This window comes from Cucurbitaria berberidis, assembly GCF_010015615.1.
Source record: "Cucurbitaria berberidis CBS 394.84 unplaced genomic scaffold K460scaffold_4, whole genome shotgun sequence".
NCBI lineage: Eukaryota > Fungi > Ascomycota > Dothideomycetes > Pleosporales > Cucurbitariaceae > Cucurbitaria > Cucurbitaria berberidis.
The window spans coordinates 4,332,109-4,348,436 of NW_024468938.1; the positions used below are offsets into that span (position 1 = coordinate 4,332,109).

Sequence of the window (16,328 nt, forward strand, 5' to 3'; positions counted from 1 at the left end):
TGAAGACATCCACCCTGCGCAGTGCGAATTTCCTCTCATGAGCTAGGCAGTAGTAGTTATGGCACATGAAGTCAATCGATTAATACTATGCTAAAACATCCAACGCCGGGTATGACCGTGGTATCTGGCTTAATCGCGGACTATCCAAACAACCAAACATTTTGTCCAACACCAATGCAGAACCCAGAAAGCGACAGGCCTCCAACTCCGTGCAAAGCGCTAAGCGCAACCTAAAATTGAATGCAAAAGAATCAACAGCTTTCACGAGTCGCGCTACTTCCCGTTAGCACTACAACATCAGAAAAAGCTTCACAAACATCTCTCGTGATCACCGTCGTACCCTTGACACTGGGGCGCTAATATCCCTTCGCTCCTTAACCCCCTCCACCATTTGTTTCATCGGAGTGCCATGTCCGGCGGCCATGCTTCGTGCGCGACCTCGTCGCTCCCGAATTGCCTCGAGCGCGGCTTCTCGGTCAAACGGTAGCTTATTAAGCGACAGCTCGCCCAAGACGGGTGTGCGTGCGTCCTCTGCTGCATGAGCTACAGTAGAAGGCGTCATGGGGCCTCTTCCTGGCTTGAAGGCTGGAGTCGCAGGCGAGAAGTGTAGAGGAATGGTGGTCGTTGTCGTGATAGTTCGTGTGAGATAAGGTGTAGCAGGACCGGAAGGCTCATGGAATGGTGTTGGTGGCTCGAAGTCCTCCTCGTCGGTGTCTTCAATAGCATCCTCGTGAATGCTAATATCCACGGCTTTGGTCTCCTTGCGATGGCTCTGAATCAGTTCTGCTCGTGGTTCCGGTTGGAAGGCTGGCGAAAGGACAACTTCATTCGGGGTCACTGTGCTGTGCGCATCTGGAGTCCAGGACGAGGACTCAGTTGTCATTTCCGTGACAGCAGAGAAGCTTAGGCATGGTGGCTTTGCAAGCATCAAGCCATGTGGGGATGTAATAGCCTTAACAGGTGACGGAATAGATCGGAATGTGCCTGTAGATGGTGAGAAGGTGACTGTCGCCTCAGGATCATTGGCCTGCGAATTAGCCATAACGGTGTCATTGTCTGTTTGTTCGGTATTGTCAAGGTCTTGCTCTTGTCTCATCGATGGCTCCGATGGTGGTGTCATAGGGCGCTCATCATCGATAGGTTCTTGTTTGATGACTATGATGTCCATCTGGTCGTCGCCTTGGTTGCTCGCCGGAGGTGTGAATGCCGGGACAGACATCTTTATTAGCTGCATCTCGGTCGCATACACGTTGTCATGAATGTATTTTTGGCCCTTGTTCTCAGCGATACGACAAGAGCAGCACTGGAACTGGCACTCCATCTTCATGAAGTCGATTTGGTCCTGGGCCCGTTCACGGAGACGTCTCTCGGTTGCCAGCTCCTGCTGAATGAAGCGGAGCTCGACCGCTCCCTTCCTTGGCGAAACGTTCTCCTTATCGTCATCCATGCGCTGGAAAGTGTACTGCTTGCGTGGGGATGGAGGTGGGGACCCAAACTCATCATCCTCGTCGATGCCTGCAGCCGGAAGCGCGATATGGCCCTCGCCGGCAACGCGCATAACTTCCTCTTCCTTGAGACTAGTCCTCAGAGCATCGCGTTCTCCCTCGATTAGACTCAGCTTGTCTTTTAGAGTCTGAACCTCCTCGCCCAATCGGGCGTTGACACCCTCGAGCTCTACCTGTAGGCTGTATACCTGGTTCTGGTATTTGGCCGCCTCCTCGGTCTTGAACTTGACGTCAGATTCGGCGCGCTGTACATTGCGTTGCAGACCCTGGATCTTGGTCTGCAATGTTGGGATCATGCTCGTTGCCCTCAAGTTCTCCTTGTTGGCATCCATCCACTTCTTTTTGTATTCACGGTACTTTCCTTCGTAAGCCTGGCAATGGACCTCGGATTCGATCTGGTACTTCGTTAGCATTCGGATAGTCTAGCGTTGCTTCGCAACAGCATACCAGTTTAGCCTGTGTACTCCGCCATTTGTCTTCGTTTTGCTTGAACACCTTCTCCCATTGAGCGACGTTGGCCTTGTGTGCTTTGCGCTCCTTTTCATACTGTGCCTTTGTGACGCCCACCTCATTGCGCTGCTCTGTTTCTTCAAGTTTGCTTTGCAGCTCATCGATGCGCACGTCACGTCGGCTCAACGCCAACTCATGGTCCTTCTCTCGTTTAGCATGCTCTCTCTCCATTTTTATAAGCTTTTCTGTGTTCCTCGTCTTCTCTTTTTCCAGCGCCTCCCTGAATCGCTTGCTTGCTTCCCGAGGGTCCTTAACCTCGAGGTTTTCGAACATGACAGCAAGACCCTGTACCGAGACGTCTGAATCGTTCCGGCGATGCCCGTTCCGTAGCGGCGAGTAGGAGCGCAAGTTGGGCGCTGAAGGCGACATTGGTACAGGCTCGCCATATGGCGGTTTTGTGCCTGCGACGCGCTCCGGGCTGACCGGGAAGATGGGCATGCCAGGCGACATGGCCAGCTTGGTGGGCGATGGCGGGTCCATCGGGACCGGCGATTCTTTGAGTCGCGCCAACTTGACGGTATTGGGGGAGTAGAGATAGTGTGGAGGGGTATATACTGTCGTAATGCCGTCAAATGTAGTATACTGAGGGAGCTGCAGGTGTGTCGGGTGGTACGAGCGACCCATGGATGGTAAACAAAGCTAAGCGACGCACCTTCCCTGCCCTAACAACACGCTTGGGCCACCCTTCCAAAGCCCAACGTCATCGGTCGATCTCGCGTGTTGCTTGTATTAAAGAGCTTCTTCAAGATTGTCGTACTTTCTCTCCAGCCTGATTCTGCTCAAGGCACTCAAGGCGGTCCTTGGCCACATTTCCAGTCAGGCTATCATTTTCCAGGCCGCATCATCCACGCTTACGCTAGTCCAAGAGGCTGCAAAGTAAAACATGTCTGGACTGTCTGCTCGTACAACAATCCAAGGACAGGCAGCGATGGCTTGAAATATGATTCCTAGAGCTCACATGCCCCATTTTTATTCGCAAAAGCATTCATTCATAACGTCTTCTATATACAGTCCTAGGAACTCCCGACTCCAAGAGAAACTTAACAATAGACAACACGGCTTGCATCAATACAGATTGAGTACAACTCGGAGTAGGACTTCATTGCGGCTGTATCGTGGCAGGCCTCTTTAGGATGTTATTGAACCTATCATGGGTTTAGATCAAGGACAGCGGCTGTCATAGCATAGCCTGGATGTCTTCGACCTGGTTTCACTTCTTTGTTAGCAGTGAAGGTGAGTCTAAAGTAAGCAGGATAGGTGAATCTGTAATTTGAGCTACCACGATAGCCCACTAGACCAGGTCACCTACATCTTTTTTCGGATCCGCGCATGAGCTCAAGACGATAACGAAACCACCAACCGCGCAGCATCTCCACGCCTACTGAGCCATGGCTCCAGAACCCTGCGTCCACTGTACTTGCCCAGGCACGATATTCTGCCAGTCCTGTTGCGAACGTGACTCAGACGATGTCCTGCAGCCGACACGCTGGTATTGCAGCCCGCTCTGCAAAGCCATCGACGAGCCGCACAGAGAAGAGTGTCCACTAGTCTTGAGTGACACACTCTTCAAACGTGCTGAGAAGGCAGGCGAGGTCGCGCAGGCCCTCTTCTACGCCTTCATCCAGGATACCTGGGCTTATGACATGAGAAATGTCCGCATCGTTCGCGATCAAGATGGCGACTTGGTTACAATCGAAGTCATTGCCGGCCCTGGTGTCAATGCCGGCCCAGGAAAGGAGAGCACTTGCGGTCGCCATGCTGGCGGCTGGCTCATCAAATTCCCGCACACAACGTTCAAAAGCAGTGATCATGAGGCGAAACACGCGATTCTGGCTGATCAGAACTCTATCTGGGCTTTCGTGTTCATGCATGCCGCAATACAGGCGCTTTTCGAAGGTATGCCAACATAGCGTGTTTATCTTCAGTCTACTAACATGACATGTTAGACCTGGTCGACGACATCGAGAAGGACATCAAGGAAGTTGTGCACTTCACTCCAGATAACGCGCGCCATCTCGTCGAGCACAAGGGGCTCTTTGGTGTTGTGAGAGCCGACCGCGAAGACATTGTCTACCCAAACTTTGACGTGAAAGGTGACCTCAAGGGTATTTACTCTATTACACTCAAAGACGGCACTAGGATTGCGCTCGACCTCACCGGCGCCCAGTATAATCTCCCTCATACACCCGTCATGCATTGGACCGCCTACCTAAACAGCTGGGTCAAGGTCATCAAGTACCGCGTCCCCTTCCGCTCGCACTACGACAAACATGCCAACAACATGGTCAACTACCGCTGCATCACCCACCTCACTGTCGTCATGGAGCAGACACGATACTTCAACATGCTAGTTACCCACAGCAAGGCAGAGATAGGCTTCGAACTAAAGAATCTACTCGAGATGGAGCCTGAAGACTTTCACAGTAAATTTTGCCTTCTCATCGACCAAGCACACGAGTACCTCCTCGAGCGTCCTAAGGAGCTAGATGAAGGCTTACTCATAGGCTGCATCACCGACACGTTCGATCTCCGTCACCCCAATGTCGTCGCCAATGCGCTCAGGGCCGGCATGGCCGCTTCCCTCCGAAACTCTGATCTCCTGCAATCGCTTCCCACTAATATCAGCGACATGAAGCTCTTCGACTGGGAAAATCTGCGCAAGCTCATACAGATGCACAGCACTACTGTTGAGTATCAAGAGAAAAAGAAGGCTAAATTACTGCTATCTCATCGCTGCGTGTATAAGATGCCTGGGGACTGGAGATTGGTGTTTCTGCTGGACACGCTGCCCAGCTCGAAGGTGCCTGACGAATGTGTGAGCGAAAATCCTTATTGGAAGTGAAGGTAGGGAGCATGGTGGATAGTGAATGCATGTTTGCATTGACGGAGTTTCTTTCAAGTGTCCAAGGCCATCTGAAACATCCTACAGGGACCGATGACTAGAGGGAGGGGGGCGCCGTGGATGCGTAATCGTTCGCGTTCATGGTATTCCACGTGAGCTTTCTTGCATTCAATAATACTCTGTGACCCCCCACAGTCATAGCACTAGTTAATCCCCTTTGACCCCTAGAGGTGAGAGCGTAACAGAGAAGGCTTTTCGTATCAAAGTTGTGCTTGTGATCGCACGATTCTGCGCAATCTCGCGGCGCATAGCGAAGACACTGGACTGGGTCGTACATGGCCGTCCCAAGCAAAAGCTTCGCGTACGTTCTCTTCAGGCAGAGCTTTCCAGTCAATGGCTTATCATTCCAAGACAAATTAATTGCGGCACCCGTCTTATCTATTACCACCAGTCCAAACGCTTCCTTGCTCTTGAAGGACCGATGTGATGCGGAGAGGCGATCGGCGGCTGCTATTGCCGGGGAGCTGCAAGGTCACAGCCAACCAGACGCCACCGCAGAATCCTCGGGGCCTTTTGCGGTACTGGAGCAAGCGAACGAAGCAACAGCCGTAAACATGCTAAATGTCATGTTACTAACCCCATGTCTTCTCCTCACCGCAAAGCTGCACCGCTCTGGTGATTGAAGATCAACTGACATGTGACCCCGGTGATCCAGGCCTTTGGGGCCTTGCCAGGGTCGTCGTGTCAAATAAACTCGGACCTCGCTCCTACCCGCATTTTTCAGGATTTGCAGCCTCGACCACCCGACCCAAACTCACCCATCTTTTATTCCTGCGGTCCCCCATCTTGTCCTGCGTTTCCCTTACGAGAGAGCTCAATTGCTGCCCTGCATGTCGCTCATTCAACATGTTACGCAACAAGAGGGCATTGATCGCGAGGAAGCCTTAGTCGACCTGTTCCTTCCACCGGTCGATCGCCAGCTTAGCCGACAGGAGGCTTCGGGGCGTCGGCTTTCGCTCGAGAGCGCCATCTCAGAATCTGCTGGCTTTCTCGGTGTCTCAGGCAAGCAAGTCAGGCGAGTCATCAGCTATGATGCTCTCAAGAAGCCTGAAGTACCGGTTGCAGGCGAAGAGTATGGGGGGTTGACACCTTACAAAGTGTCTACTTCCAAACGTATCGGTTAGTCTTTCCTAATTCGGTAATATCAAAAAGCTCAACTGCTCATGCGACTACAGCACAGGTCACTGCGACCGTCCTCGCGTGTTGGTTCGCCAGCGGCATTGTCTTTGGCTTTGCAGCACTCAAGCCCATTCTAATCAAGGAAGGTGTCTTCCGAAATCTCTGCACGAAAGAAGAATTGGACTCAAATGTCGAAGTTTGTTTCGACCAGGATTTGCGATTGAACTTTTTCTTTTCGCTGGCGTCGACTACGGCAAATGTATCTGCGCTTCCTGTCGGCACTTTACTCGACCGTTATGGCCCGAGAATATGTTTCTTGCTCGGATCTCTATTCCTCACCGTGGGCAGCGTTCTTATGAGTCTTGCCTTTCAGATTGCAGAGTTTGACGGCTATACTATCGGAAATTTCTTCCTTGCATTGGGAGGCACTTTTGTCTTCCTGCCGTCTTTCCAAATTGCTAATGCTTTCCCGAAATATGGTGGCAGTATTGTAGCCCTCGTCACAGGAGCATTCGATGCCTCGGCCGCTGTCTTCCTCTTCTACAGACTCATCTACGAGGCAACTAACAGAGGTTTCAAACCACAGACATTCTTCCTAGTCTACCTCGCGGTGCCAGTTGCAATTATCATCGCTCAGCTGACGTTTCTACCAAACGAAGCCTACAAGACCGCCCCACAGTTGGAGATGAAGATATACAAAGCTGAAGACGCAATGCAGGACGTGCACTCTTCCGATGATGAGTTGCCTGATGACGAGATGTGGCGACGGAGGAAACATCGCAGTGTCCGTCGCCGTCAGCGGCTCAGCAAGCTCGACGAGCTCCTCGGTGATCAAGTGGCGCGGAAGATGCAAGAAGAGAAGAAAGAGCACAAGCAAGAGGCATCAGGGGTATGGGGTGCACTGCACAACAAGTCGGCGAAGGATCAGATGCTGACACCCTGGTTCATTCTTCTGACGCTTCTTACAGTCTTGCAAATGGTGCGCATGAACTACTTCATCGCAACAATTCGAGAGCAGTATATTTATATGCTGAACTCGGTTGAATTGGCCACCAAAGTCAACGACTTCTTCGACTGGGCTCTACCTCTTGCTGGAGTAATAAGTACACCCTTTCTCGGCGCCCTACTCGATCACGTAAGCACCCCAAACGTACTCCTCGTTATCGTCGTCGTTATCACCGCCATCAGCATTGTCGGCTCAATACCAGCTCTATGGGCCGGCTATGTAAACGTCATCCTCTTCGTCTTCTTACGCCCCCTGTATTACTCTGCAATGTCCGATTATGCCACCAAGGTCTTCGGATTTGCAACCTTCGGTCGTGTCTACGGTACCATCATCTGCTTTTCTGGACTAGTCAATCTCTCGCAGACGGGTATCAATGCCTTGACGAAACGAACGTTCGACGGTAACCCCACGCCTGTCAATGCATTTCTCGGCATCGCTGCGTTCTTGATCGGCACTGCGCTGGTCACGTATGTCACGGTTCAGGTTTACCGCATGCGGAAGAAGCTAGATGAGGACGATGCTATCACCATTACCAACACGGATGCCGGAAGTATTATGGAGAGCCTACTCGAAGAGGACGAGCCGAGGAGCTACGGGGCTATCTATTCTAACCGCCAATCCTGGGAACCTTGATCGACCATGACCGATGATTGATTGGCATTATCGACATCGCCTTTGAATCCACATGGGATGACTGAGAAATCTCAACGTTTGGACAGTGTCCATATTATTTTGCCGGTATCCACGATGTATACGGTCAATCTTTTCATTCTACGGCTTCTTTTCTTACTATTTCACCTAAAACTTGTAGATTGCTCTTTTCTAGCGTCATTGTTTTGCTCCAGCATCTCTCCTCCTATACTTCCTTGCGCATCTCCACGCTAATACTCCAGCGTTGTGTTAATCGTTCTTGAACACGCATACTGAAAATTCCTACGAATCTTACTGGTCGTTTAGCAAGCGAAGCATGTAGACTAGATTGTTAATTGCATAACTTTGGCGTTTATGATATACTGTCATACTACTCTGGTCGTAAATCGACCATCCGATTGTCAACATAGTTCAACATTACATGATACAACCATCTCAGTCATGCAACGATCCTACCGACGCCCTATCAGCTTATTATACCTATTTGAGTTGATTTTGTTCGTAATGATCTCGTGCAACAGAGAACATCCGGACAGTAATGCAAACCAAAGCCGTGGCACATTCCGAGGATGTCATTCATCATGTCGATGCTTTATAATGTTAGTGTTGAGGTTGTCAATGGTGACAGGGTGCGTCAAGAGAGGTAAAAAAAAAATGTCCTGATAATGTCATGAGGTACTCCGGGGTGCTAAGAGCAGTTAAATAGACACTTGACCGGAAGTATTCTCATTTCTGCAGTTCGTACAAGGACACAACATTTGAAGGAAGATGATGCAGTTGCTAGCAACCCGGGTCAGAACCACCCAGGTAGATGGGCGCCGCCCTCTGGACAGCGCTTTCTTTGCCGTATATAGATGCTCAATAGCTTATGGTCCGGCGGCCGGAGACTATGATACACTTGCCTCACCTCAAGGAACAGACTATCACGTTGTTCCTCGACGACTCAGAACGAGAGACGTCAAACCTATGCTTCAAAACCTACCAAAAGTGGCGGTTATGGCACAACAAAAGAGGGCCTACCGTTCAAGAACCTGGTGTTTGCATTACAACACGCCTGTCACCTCAAACTGGTAGAAATCATAGAGTTCGTTCGGATATCAAATGAGAAGCAAGAGAATAACATATTCTTCAAAGAGGGAGAGCTTCCAGACGTCCTCTACTGTACCGAAGCCATCAAAGAGTGGATGCCCTGGCGGGAGACGCTCAAAATCGACAACAACTGGCAGTCTTCACGGATCACGGCGATGATCGACGTGTTTCACAACGCCAGGGGTACCCAAGGGTACATGACAGATTATGCTTATACATGCATAGCGGGACCTACTTCCAGAGAATTCATTTGCATTTGCTATGAACACAAGAGAGGTGCCCTTGCATCTGATGCTGTTCATTCTCGATGCCATTATTATAGACAGTACGCTGTGGTATCCCACGTCCTAAACCTCGCATCTAAAACTCAGACAGTGTATCGCCCCTCCTCTTACCGCGAAACTCCCACTTGCCCTATGAATATATTAGGAATTGTCGTCCGTACATGCGCATATTGGAGCCACTCACCTCGGTCATATATCCTGCTGTGCCCAACAGAGCTGGAGCCAGGATAACGTATGCGAATGAGATCCACGCTGTCCGCTTCGTCCAGCGGAAGTACTTGTGGCGGTTGGTGGTCATGTCTGCTGGTTGTTAACTCGTTGCCCTTCCCCAACCCAACGCTTTCTGTCCTGGCAAACCCCTCGCGTCCTTGAAACATGCTTTTATTTCGACAGTCCCGACTCTAGCGTACTATAGCGAGGGGCACGAGGAGGTGCGAGTGGCGAGACGTACTGTTCCATTTGATGAGCGCGGGATCCTGATGGAGGACTGCGATGTTGTTAGCCATTGCGGATTCACAGGAGGGACAGATGGGGGTTTGCATACTGCCATGATTGTGGCCCGCCATATTGAAGGTCTCGAGGTGTTGCCTGGCGGGTTCTGGGTTCGTGGCGTAGTTTGCCGGTGGCTTCAATGGTGGTGAGGTTGAGCTGTGATGCGACCAGGGCGGCTCAACCTCGGGAATAGCCGCTCTTGGCACGTTCGACTGGAGCGCTCAGGCAGTGCACGTCAATGGCAAATGACTGTAAAAGACCACAGGGTACAATTATCTAATCACTTCCAGTTCCTTATGTTCCATGAATTGGGCGTCGACGTCAGTTATCACTGTTCATATTCCATCAGCTTGATACGCGGCTTTATTCGACTTGTCTACCCATCGACTCAATCGAAATAGCCAATAGAGACCAAGCCACCGTACTTAGGATACAAATCCTACACACATCTGCGCTTTTTTACGGCAAAATCTCAAAAGTGCTGTTGTGATAGGCCGTGTCGTAGGTTCATCGGAGCCCCCTGTAGCCGACACTAGCAATTAATCTCTCCGGGCGGCGAGCCAACCGCCGATAGCCTGAGCGATCGAGCTTGTGACGATCCCGATAAATGGGAAAGAGCCTCGGTGTATCGACGTTACAAAATCTTGTGGATTTGTACTTTCCAACCTCTACCAATCAATCAAAAAACCATCTTTGACCACCTTCGAACTCCTTCTAATAACAACATGTCGAATCAACAGGGTGCCAAGATCGTGGTCTACTGGTAAGCTACAGCAACACAGCCACGTCCTACCCATGTTTTTACGCTACTTCGCATTCATGCCACACAGTTTCTAAGAATCCCGGCGCCACCGCCATCTGAACGGTCGTCTCTCTTTCAACGTGTTAACTCTTCGTAGGCTGAACAAGTCCCGCGCGCAGCGCATCATCTGGCTACTTGAGGAGTTGAATCTCGAGTATGAGATCAAAGTCTTCAAGCGCGGAGCAGACTTCCGCGCAGGGCCTGAGCTGAAGCAAGTGCATCCTCTTGGACGATCTCCAATGATTGGCATCACTCCTGCTGGATCTGATAAGGAGACTATAATCGCTGAAAGTGAAACGATCATGGATTATGTGTGCGAGCATTTCGGCCAGCACATGATCCCGCCAAAGTTTCCAGAAGGAAAGGAGGGTGTGCTATGTGCGGAGACGGAAGAGTGGATGAGGTACAAGGTGAGACTATTTCTGCAGTTTCTCAGTTGTGACCTTTGTAAGCACGCCTGGTTACCGGGTGTTGTGGATCTCCTCTATTGGTGGATACTTGAGCCTTTTCCGCTGCAGCTCCCAGCATCTCCTCTTTCTCTATTCGTACTGCTAGGCGTCGACCACTTGGGAAAGCATCGAAAACTAACACTGTTCAGTTCCTCATGGACTACACAGAAGGGAGCCTCTTCACATTTCTGATGGCAGCGCTGATTACCGGCAGTAAGTCATTCTACTGCCTCTTGCTATTAGCGCTAACTTCATCCAAGATATCGAGAAGGCACCCGTGCCGTTTTTCATCAAGCCAATCACCCGAGGCATCGCAGGCAAGATCAACTCCTCGTTTGTTGACGTTGAATTGAAGAACCACTTCGATTTTCTCGAGGACTATCTCATCAAGTCTCCAAGCAATGGCGAATTCTTCTGCGGGCCGAATATCACAGGCGCGGATATCATGATGCACTTCGCTTTGGAAGGTGCTACCCAGCGAGTGCCACTGAGCGAGACGAGCTACCCAAAGCTGTATGAATATATGCGAAGGCTGCAGGGTAGGGACGCGTACAAGAGGGCCGGGGATAGGGTTTCTGAAGCGAGCGGAGAGAAGTTTGTACCGTTTTCCGACCTGAAGTTGTAATGTTATGAGGCAATCACGGAAGTTGCGATGTCGGTTACGCTTCGGTTTTGTAGAAGTGGACTAGGTCTGCGTCTTCACGTCATTCTGTAGTACCTAGGCACGCGAAGCCTGTGGAATTTATTATCATACTTAGACGTCGATCCGGAGGTTGGATTCGGCCGAATGCACTCGTGAGCTTCAACACGCCGACCTCCGTTACTGTCGCCTTCCACAAGCAAAGTCTCAGCTCCAACATCTCGCGTCCGCAAGGAGCCTTACATCCTCACATCATCCGAGGCGCCGGTAGAAGCTGCTGGCACTTTTCTAGCCCTGCGAAATGCACCGATCACTAGTATGTCAGCATCAGCCTCACAGCCCTACCAAGCTCGCGTCGGCGATTACTGTGTACGAGCCGTTCTCACAACGCAGTTAAGCAACACGGACTCGTCCGACGGTGTCGTCTCATGCAGAACGCCATTACTACTTCGAGTGGATGAGATTAATCACCTTGGGGATGTTTTCTCTATATTTTACGAAGGTCCCTAGATGTGCTGGATGACACCCCCCACCATCATCTCTACCCCAAGGCTGCCTCTTCCGCGGACAGACCCTTAGCGAGCACCCTGCATTGCCAAATCTCGCGATACCGCATTCAGTACTCCCCGCAAGCCGTCCAGCTGTTACTCAGCGCTTCATCAGCAATCTCAGGTTCTCCTCTCCTCTGTGCTGCAAAGCTTGCTTAGGACCTAGGCATTCGGTCGCCCGAGACTGCGACGCGAATTGAGTGCAGCTAGCCTATATGACAGACCGTTCCGGTGCGACTTCTCAGGGCTTCGCATTCCAAACCTCTGATCAAGCAGGAGCTTCGCAACACTTACAGCAGTCGTATGGCCACTACGATGCTGAGCGCGATACCAGTGCGCCCGGCGCATCAAAGAATCAGGCGCAAACCCAAGACCCGTCTCTTCAATACCCTGACTTCGGCGCGCACCCGCAGCACGTAGCTCCAGGACCATTCGGCAGCTTTGGCTTTGGTCCTTCAGCGCCGCTGGGCTGGGACTGGACCAATTCAGTTGACTTCTCTGAGTTCACAAATCAATACGAGCCGCAAGGCGAGCTTGCTCAAGAGCTGCAGAACCAGATTGCATCTTCGAACGACTTCAGCATACCACTCCCCATCATTGCACCAGAGCCAAACTACCAACAAATACAGCAAACTCAGAGCGCGAATGCGGAGCCGATTGGCGCACACAACCCACTATCACCACCTCCCCGACCGCCGCAACAGAGGCCTATCATCCAGACGGGCATGAAGAGGAAGGCCGACTCGGAGCCTGGTTCAGCCGTCTCACAGAACGCCAGTATCGCTACAGAGAATCCCACGAAGCGCCAGAACAAGTCACGACAATCGTCAGATGCGTCGCTCACCTCACCCGTGATCACCCAGGCTAACACCCGTCCACCCTCTACGACTCCCACCGCTGCTGCAACGGCGGCCACCGAACCCGCTTCGCAAGCAGCATCACAAGGGAACACTGAGGCTGCGCGACGGAAAGAGCAGCAGAGCAAGGGCACTGGGCCGCAGGGCAGAGTCATTGATGTCTCTAAGCCGAGAAAGGTGGCGGAGACACCTGGTGGGCCAGGCATGCTGCCTGCGGGCAAAGTGTTCCCCATACAGATTGGCTCAGAGCTGTTCAGGCTGTCTGGAGCCTCGATATCGTCTGATGGTGAGCATTTTCTCGATCGGTCGATGCGTAAAGAGTCGTAAGCTAATACTACTAGAGCACCCTCATACTTCTCGCATTTCTTCATCGATCAACTACATAACAATGGTGGCCGAGCTGGTGACGTGAGAACACTGTATATCGACCGAGATCCAGACACCTTCCGCGACATTGCGCTACATCTCCAGGGCTACCACGTTATCCCAAAGGATGGCGCGCATTTTGTGAAGCTATTTGCAGATGCGCAGTTCTACTCATGTAGGCAAAGCCTCGCGATTGAACAGGAAGCGAAATAAGTGCTGACTTTTTCTAGTACCTCGTTTCACCAAACAGTTGTTTAACACTGACATCTTCATCCGAATTGGCGGAACGCCCTTCCAGATTCCGCGAGATCTGTTTTCCGCTCCTGGCGATAGCCCAAATTACTTCTCCTTGGGTTTCGCGCAGTTCTTCTCAACGCCAGCGGAGGTGTTTCCTGGGTTAGATCGTAGTGCTTTGCTTCGACCTCCATCCATCTTGCCTCCATCAGTGCCGAATAAGAACGGCGAAACATTCGCTGAGCTGATCCAGATACTCCAAGGCTACAACGTCGAAATTCGAAACGACGACCATCGCTCCCGGCTACTCAAAGACGCTCGATACTTTCATCTCAAAGGGCTTGAGCAGCGTTTAATACCTTGCGAGATCTCGTATAACCTCAAACGCCAGCAGTCCGAGATTCTGCTTCGCCTAGAAGACATCCGACAATCTGGAATATCGTTTAGTCCGGACAAACCATCGAGCGATTCAGAGTCTGGGACAGTGTCTGGCGCACAATCCATGGGCGTATCCCCTGGCCCGTTACCCAGCAGCAAAACCGCGAGTCCCGCTCGCTCCCTGTCAAGCAGTAGTAGCGCTTCAAAGGCAGGCTATGTATCGTACGCCCGTCCCTACACAGACGACCACGCGCGTACCAATATCCTCATTCTCGAGGTTTCCACGAGCGAGTCGACAACATTATATCTTCCCTTGTCCGCACCGAAAGCTATGTCGCCTGGATCACTCGAGGTCAATCTGCGGTCAACGTTTCATAACTCGACGCTCGCCCGCATAACATCGTTCTTCTCCGTTATAGCATCTAAAATGGGTCTTCCAGCTACTCAACCGCTTGGCCTCATGTATCTGCAATCGGGCGGTGGAGTTGCCGCGCAGCCGGTCAGCCCTGCTAATTCGGGTGTTAGCGAGCGACGCGTCCGCGTACGACTCGATGGCGACTGCTCCTTGGAAATCAATGGCTCGCCTGCTGAAGTCGCCATCGACACCGAGTCCGGACGAGTGGGAATCAGAAGGTCAAGGGACGTTTACCGCTCCACACAGCAACATTCTCCTTCGCAGATAGAGAGCGAGTGGTTCTGGGGTGGTAACAGGGTTGATCCTGGCCAGTCGCTCAGCTTGGGAGCGGATGATGAAGAACCGGAAATGGAATGGACGGTCAAGAGGGCGCATTGGCGTATCCGCGTTGAGCCAGTGGAGAGTGATGGCGAGGCCAGAAGGATGCAAGTCGTGCTTTGTGGTGTCAAGATTGAAGCGTTTACCATTGAGCGGACGCGGAATCTGGAAAGAGGATTCTTGGGGAGCGGCTGATTGCTCTTGTATTCTCAAAAGAGAAATTGTGGCCTCCGTCTCTCTGTGTCCGCTTAGGTGTTGCTTACACGTCGATGACTAGTTGTAGTAATCTCTTCTTGTAAACCCCCGTTTCCAAATTCGCATAAACCATCCTTTCATGTATGACTTTATCAAGAGTGAATAAATATCTACCAAAAATGCTTTTTACTGAGGTTATTCATGGGCCGCAAGAGCGACTTGGACAATGTCCTAGAAGTGGACGCTTTCACTGAAGACGATCACAGAGCATGAAGGATCGAGGTCTCGCTGAGAATCCTTATATCAGATCGCTATCAATACCCGCCTACAGCGAGCGAATAACTTGATTAGCCATACTCATTGTCCTCGGAATGCACCCCTGACCGTTCTTCTCCTACTTAGTGTCTCCCTTCGTCTCCTTCACCCCATTGAATGCCTCTTGCCTCGCCTACTCTTGCTGTTCCTCCTCCCACTGCTTCAACCATCCGCACCTATCATCATCAGGCGCAATGTACAGTGGTTGGCTGACGGCACGGTGCCAGTACATCATGCTCCGCTCACTAATCTCAATAGCAGGATCATCATAGACACGCTTCAGAGCTGTGAAGAAGGCATCGCACTCGGCTTGCAGACCCAGGATGCGCAGACAGCGCATGATGCGCGTGATACGCAGGTGGTTGTGATCGAAGCGGACGGCCCAGTTGCGGGAGGACTTCTGCCAGTGGGGGGCGCGATAGACGTAGTATCTAGTGAGGGGCGAGTGGTGAGGCTCGTCTGCTGTATTGGCGGTAGTGTTTGTATCGGCGATATATGCAATAGTCGTAGCATCTGTGTCTGCGGTAGGACCTTGGGTATCGGAGGTAGCTGGTGAGACAGTAGAATCTTGACCATCACCCGCGCTCGTCTGATTAGCAGCATTGGCCGCCTGTGCTGACTGCTCAGATCCTGTCTCTTGCGGAGACCTGGGTGCTTTGGCTCCTTCAGCGCCACTCTCTTTCGCTCCCTCTACCTCCTCTATCTCATATTCACCAGACCTTGTAGTCAACGTAAAGCCATAGAAGCCGAGCATTCGATCAAAGCTCTCCCGCAGCCTGTCCCTCAACTCGACCCTCGAACGGAACGCCAGCATAACCTGACGAGTAATGACCGGGGCATCCCAGTTGTAGGGTGAGCCCTCGGGCAGCGGGAACAGCATCTGGATATAGTTGTGACAGCTCTCTAGTCGGGCATCGTTCCATGATAAGATTTCATCCAATGTACGATGATGGGGGTCTCTGGCTTGGTCAGGAGGAGTGTTTGGGTCGTAGAAGCGAATGATGAGCGGGATGTTGGATCCGGAACCGGAACCCTTGGAAGGTGACATGGTGTGGAGCTTGATACGTTTATCTGGTGATACAGAGTATGGTTGAGCCGTCGAAGTTGATGTTGATGTTTTCTTTTCGGGTTGGGTGGTTTGGCCCGTTGAGCCCTTGCGCTTCAGTATCCGGAAGAAGTTGGCGCGTGCGGTGCGCACTTTCTCTTGTTCTTGGCGGTCTAGAGCTCTGTCCATGGTCGTGGTTAGTGAAAGA

The 16,328-nt window shown here is 51.5% G+C and overlaps 7 protein-coding genes across 7 annotated transcripts; 4 read left to right on the forward strand and 3 right to left on the reverse strand.

Annotated features, from left to right (window-relative positions):
- Window positions 1-58: 58 nt before the first annotated feature.
- On the reverse strand, window positions 59-2,624 carry K460DRAFT_388124 (uncharacterized protein). Its single transcript, XM_040935674.1, has 2 exons — window positions 1,953-2,624; window positions 59-1,900 (listed from the first exon to the last, which is right to left on the reverse strand). The coding sequence occupies exons 1-2, from the start codon at window positions 2,493-2,495 to the stop codon at window positions 329-331; spliced, it is 2,115 nt and encodes a 704-aa protein (XP_040786830.1). The 5' UTR covers window positions 2,496-2,624; the 3' UTR covers window positions 59-328.
- A 779-nt stretch (window positions 2,625-3,403) lies between these two features.
- K460DRAFT_408560 (uncharacterized protein) lies at window positions 3,404-4,857 on the forward strand (the record flags this gene model as incomplete). Its single annotated transcript, XM_040937177.1, has 2 exons — window positions 3,404-3,911; window positions 3,962-4,857. The coding sequence occupies 2 exons, from the start codon at window positions 3,404-3,406 to the stop codon at window positions 4,855-4,857; spliced, it is 1,404 nt and encodes a 467-aa protein (XP_040786831.1).
- A 637-nt stretch (window positions 4,858-5,494) lies between these two features.
- K460DRAFT_317602 (MFS general substrate transporter) lies at window positions 5,495-8,138 on the forward strand. The gene is made up of 2 exons (XM_040930359.1): window positions 5,495-6,036; window positions 6,093-8,138. The coding sequence occupies exons 1-2, from the start codon at window positions 5,748-5,750 to the stop codon at window positions 7,673-7,675; spliced, it is 1,872 nt and encodes a 623-aa protein (XP_040786832.1). The 5' UTR covers window positions 5,495-5,747; the 3' UTR covers window positions 7,676-8,138.
- Window positions 8,139-9,075: 937 nt separating this feature from the next.
- K460DRAFT_369131 (uncharacterized protein) lies at window positions 9,076-9,846 on the reverse strand. Its single transcript, XM_040933903.1, has 4 exons — window positions 9,611-9,846; window positions 9,518-9,553; window positions 9,251-9,366; window positions 9,076-9,196 (listed from the first exon to the last, which is right to left on the reverse strand). The coding sequence occupies exons 1-4, from the start codon at window positions 9,630-9,632 to the stop codon at window positions 9,143-9,145; spliced, it is 228 nt and encodes a 75-aa protein (XP_040786833.1). The 5' UTR covers window positions 9,633-9,846; the 3' UTR covers window positions 9,076-9,142.
- A 437-nt stretch (window positions 9,847-10,283) lies between these two features.
- On the forward strand, window positions 10,284-11,660 carry K460DRAFT_419200 (glutathione transferase; the record flags this gene model as incomplete). Its single annotated transcript, XM_040937990.1, has 4 exons — window positions 10,284-10,321; window positions 10,458-10,770; window positions 10,959-11,022; window positions 11,070-11,660. 4 exons carry the CDS (start codon window positions 10,284-10,286, stop codon window positions 11,432-11,434), a joined length of 780 nt encoding a protein of 259 aa, XP_040786834.1. The 3' UTR covers window positions 11,435-11,660.
- Window positions 11,661-12,212: 552 nt separating this feature from the next.
- K460DRAFT_408564 (BTB/POZ domain-containing protein) lies at window positions 12,213-14,760 on the forward strand (the record flags this gene model as incomplete). Its single annotated transcript, XM_040937178.1, has 3 exons — window positions 12,213-13,140; window positions 13,198-13,395; window positions 13,451-14,760. The coding sequence occupies 3 exons, from the start codon at window positions 12,213-12,215 to the stop codon at window positions 14,758-14,760; spliced, it is 2,436 nt and encodes an 811-aa protein (XP_040786835.1).
- A 448-nt stretch (window positions 14,761-15,208) lies between these two features.
- On the reverse strand, window positions 15,209-16,309 carry K460DRAFT_288077 (uncharacterized protein; the record flags this gene model as incomplete). The annotated part of the gene is made up of 2 exons (XM_040929017.1): window positions 15,209-15,534; window positions 15,655-16,309. 2 exons carry the CDS (start codon window positions 16,307-16,309, stop codon window positions 15,209-15,211), a joined length of 981 nt encoding a protein of 326 aa, XP_040786836.1.
- Between the last annotated feature and the right edge of the window lie 19 nt (window positions 16,310-16,328).

Coding starts and splice junctions, on each gene's coding strand:
- K460DRAFT_388124 (XM_040935674.1), bottom strand. CDS start 2,495: ATGGACCCGCCATCGCCCACCAAGCTGGCCATGTCGCCTGGCATGCCC. Junction 1,901..1,952: donor GGAGTACACAGGCTAAACTG/GTATGCTGTTGC, acceptor ACGAAGTACCAG/ATCGAATCCGAGGTCCATTG.
- K460DRAFT_317602 (XM_040930359.1), top strand. CDS start 5,748: ATGTCGCTCATTCAACATGTTACGCAACAAGAGGGCATTGATCGCGAG. Junction 6,037..6,092: donor GTCTACTTCCAAACGTATCG/GTTAGTCTTTCC, acceptor ATGCGACTACAG/CACAGGTCACTGCGACCGTC.
- K460DRAFT_369131 (XM_040933903.1), bottom strand. CDS start 9,632: ATGGCGGGCCACAATCATGGCA. Junction 9,367..9,517: donor CGCGCTCATCAAATGGAACA/GTACGTCTCGCC, acceptor AACAACCAGCAG/ACATGACCACCAACCGCCAC. Junction 9,197..9,250: donor CAGCAGGATATATGACCGAG/GTGAGTGGCTCC, acceptor ATATATTCATAG/GGCAAGTGGGAGTTTCGCGG.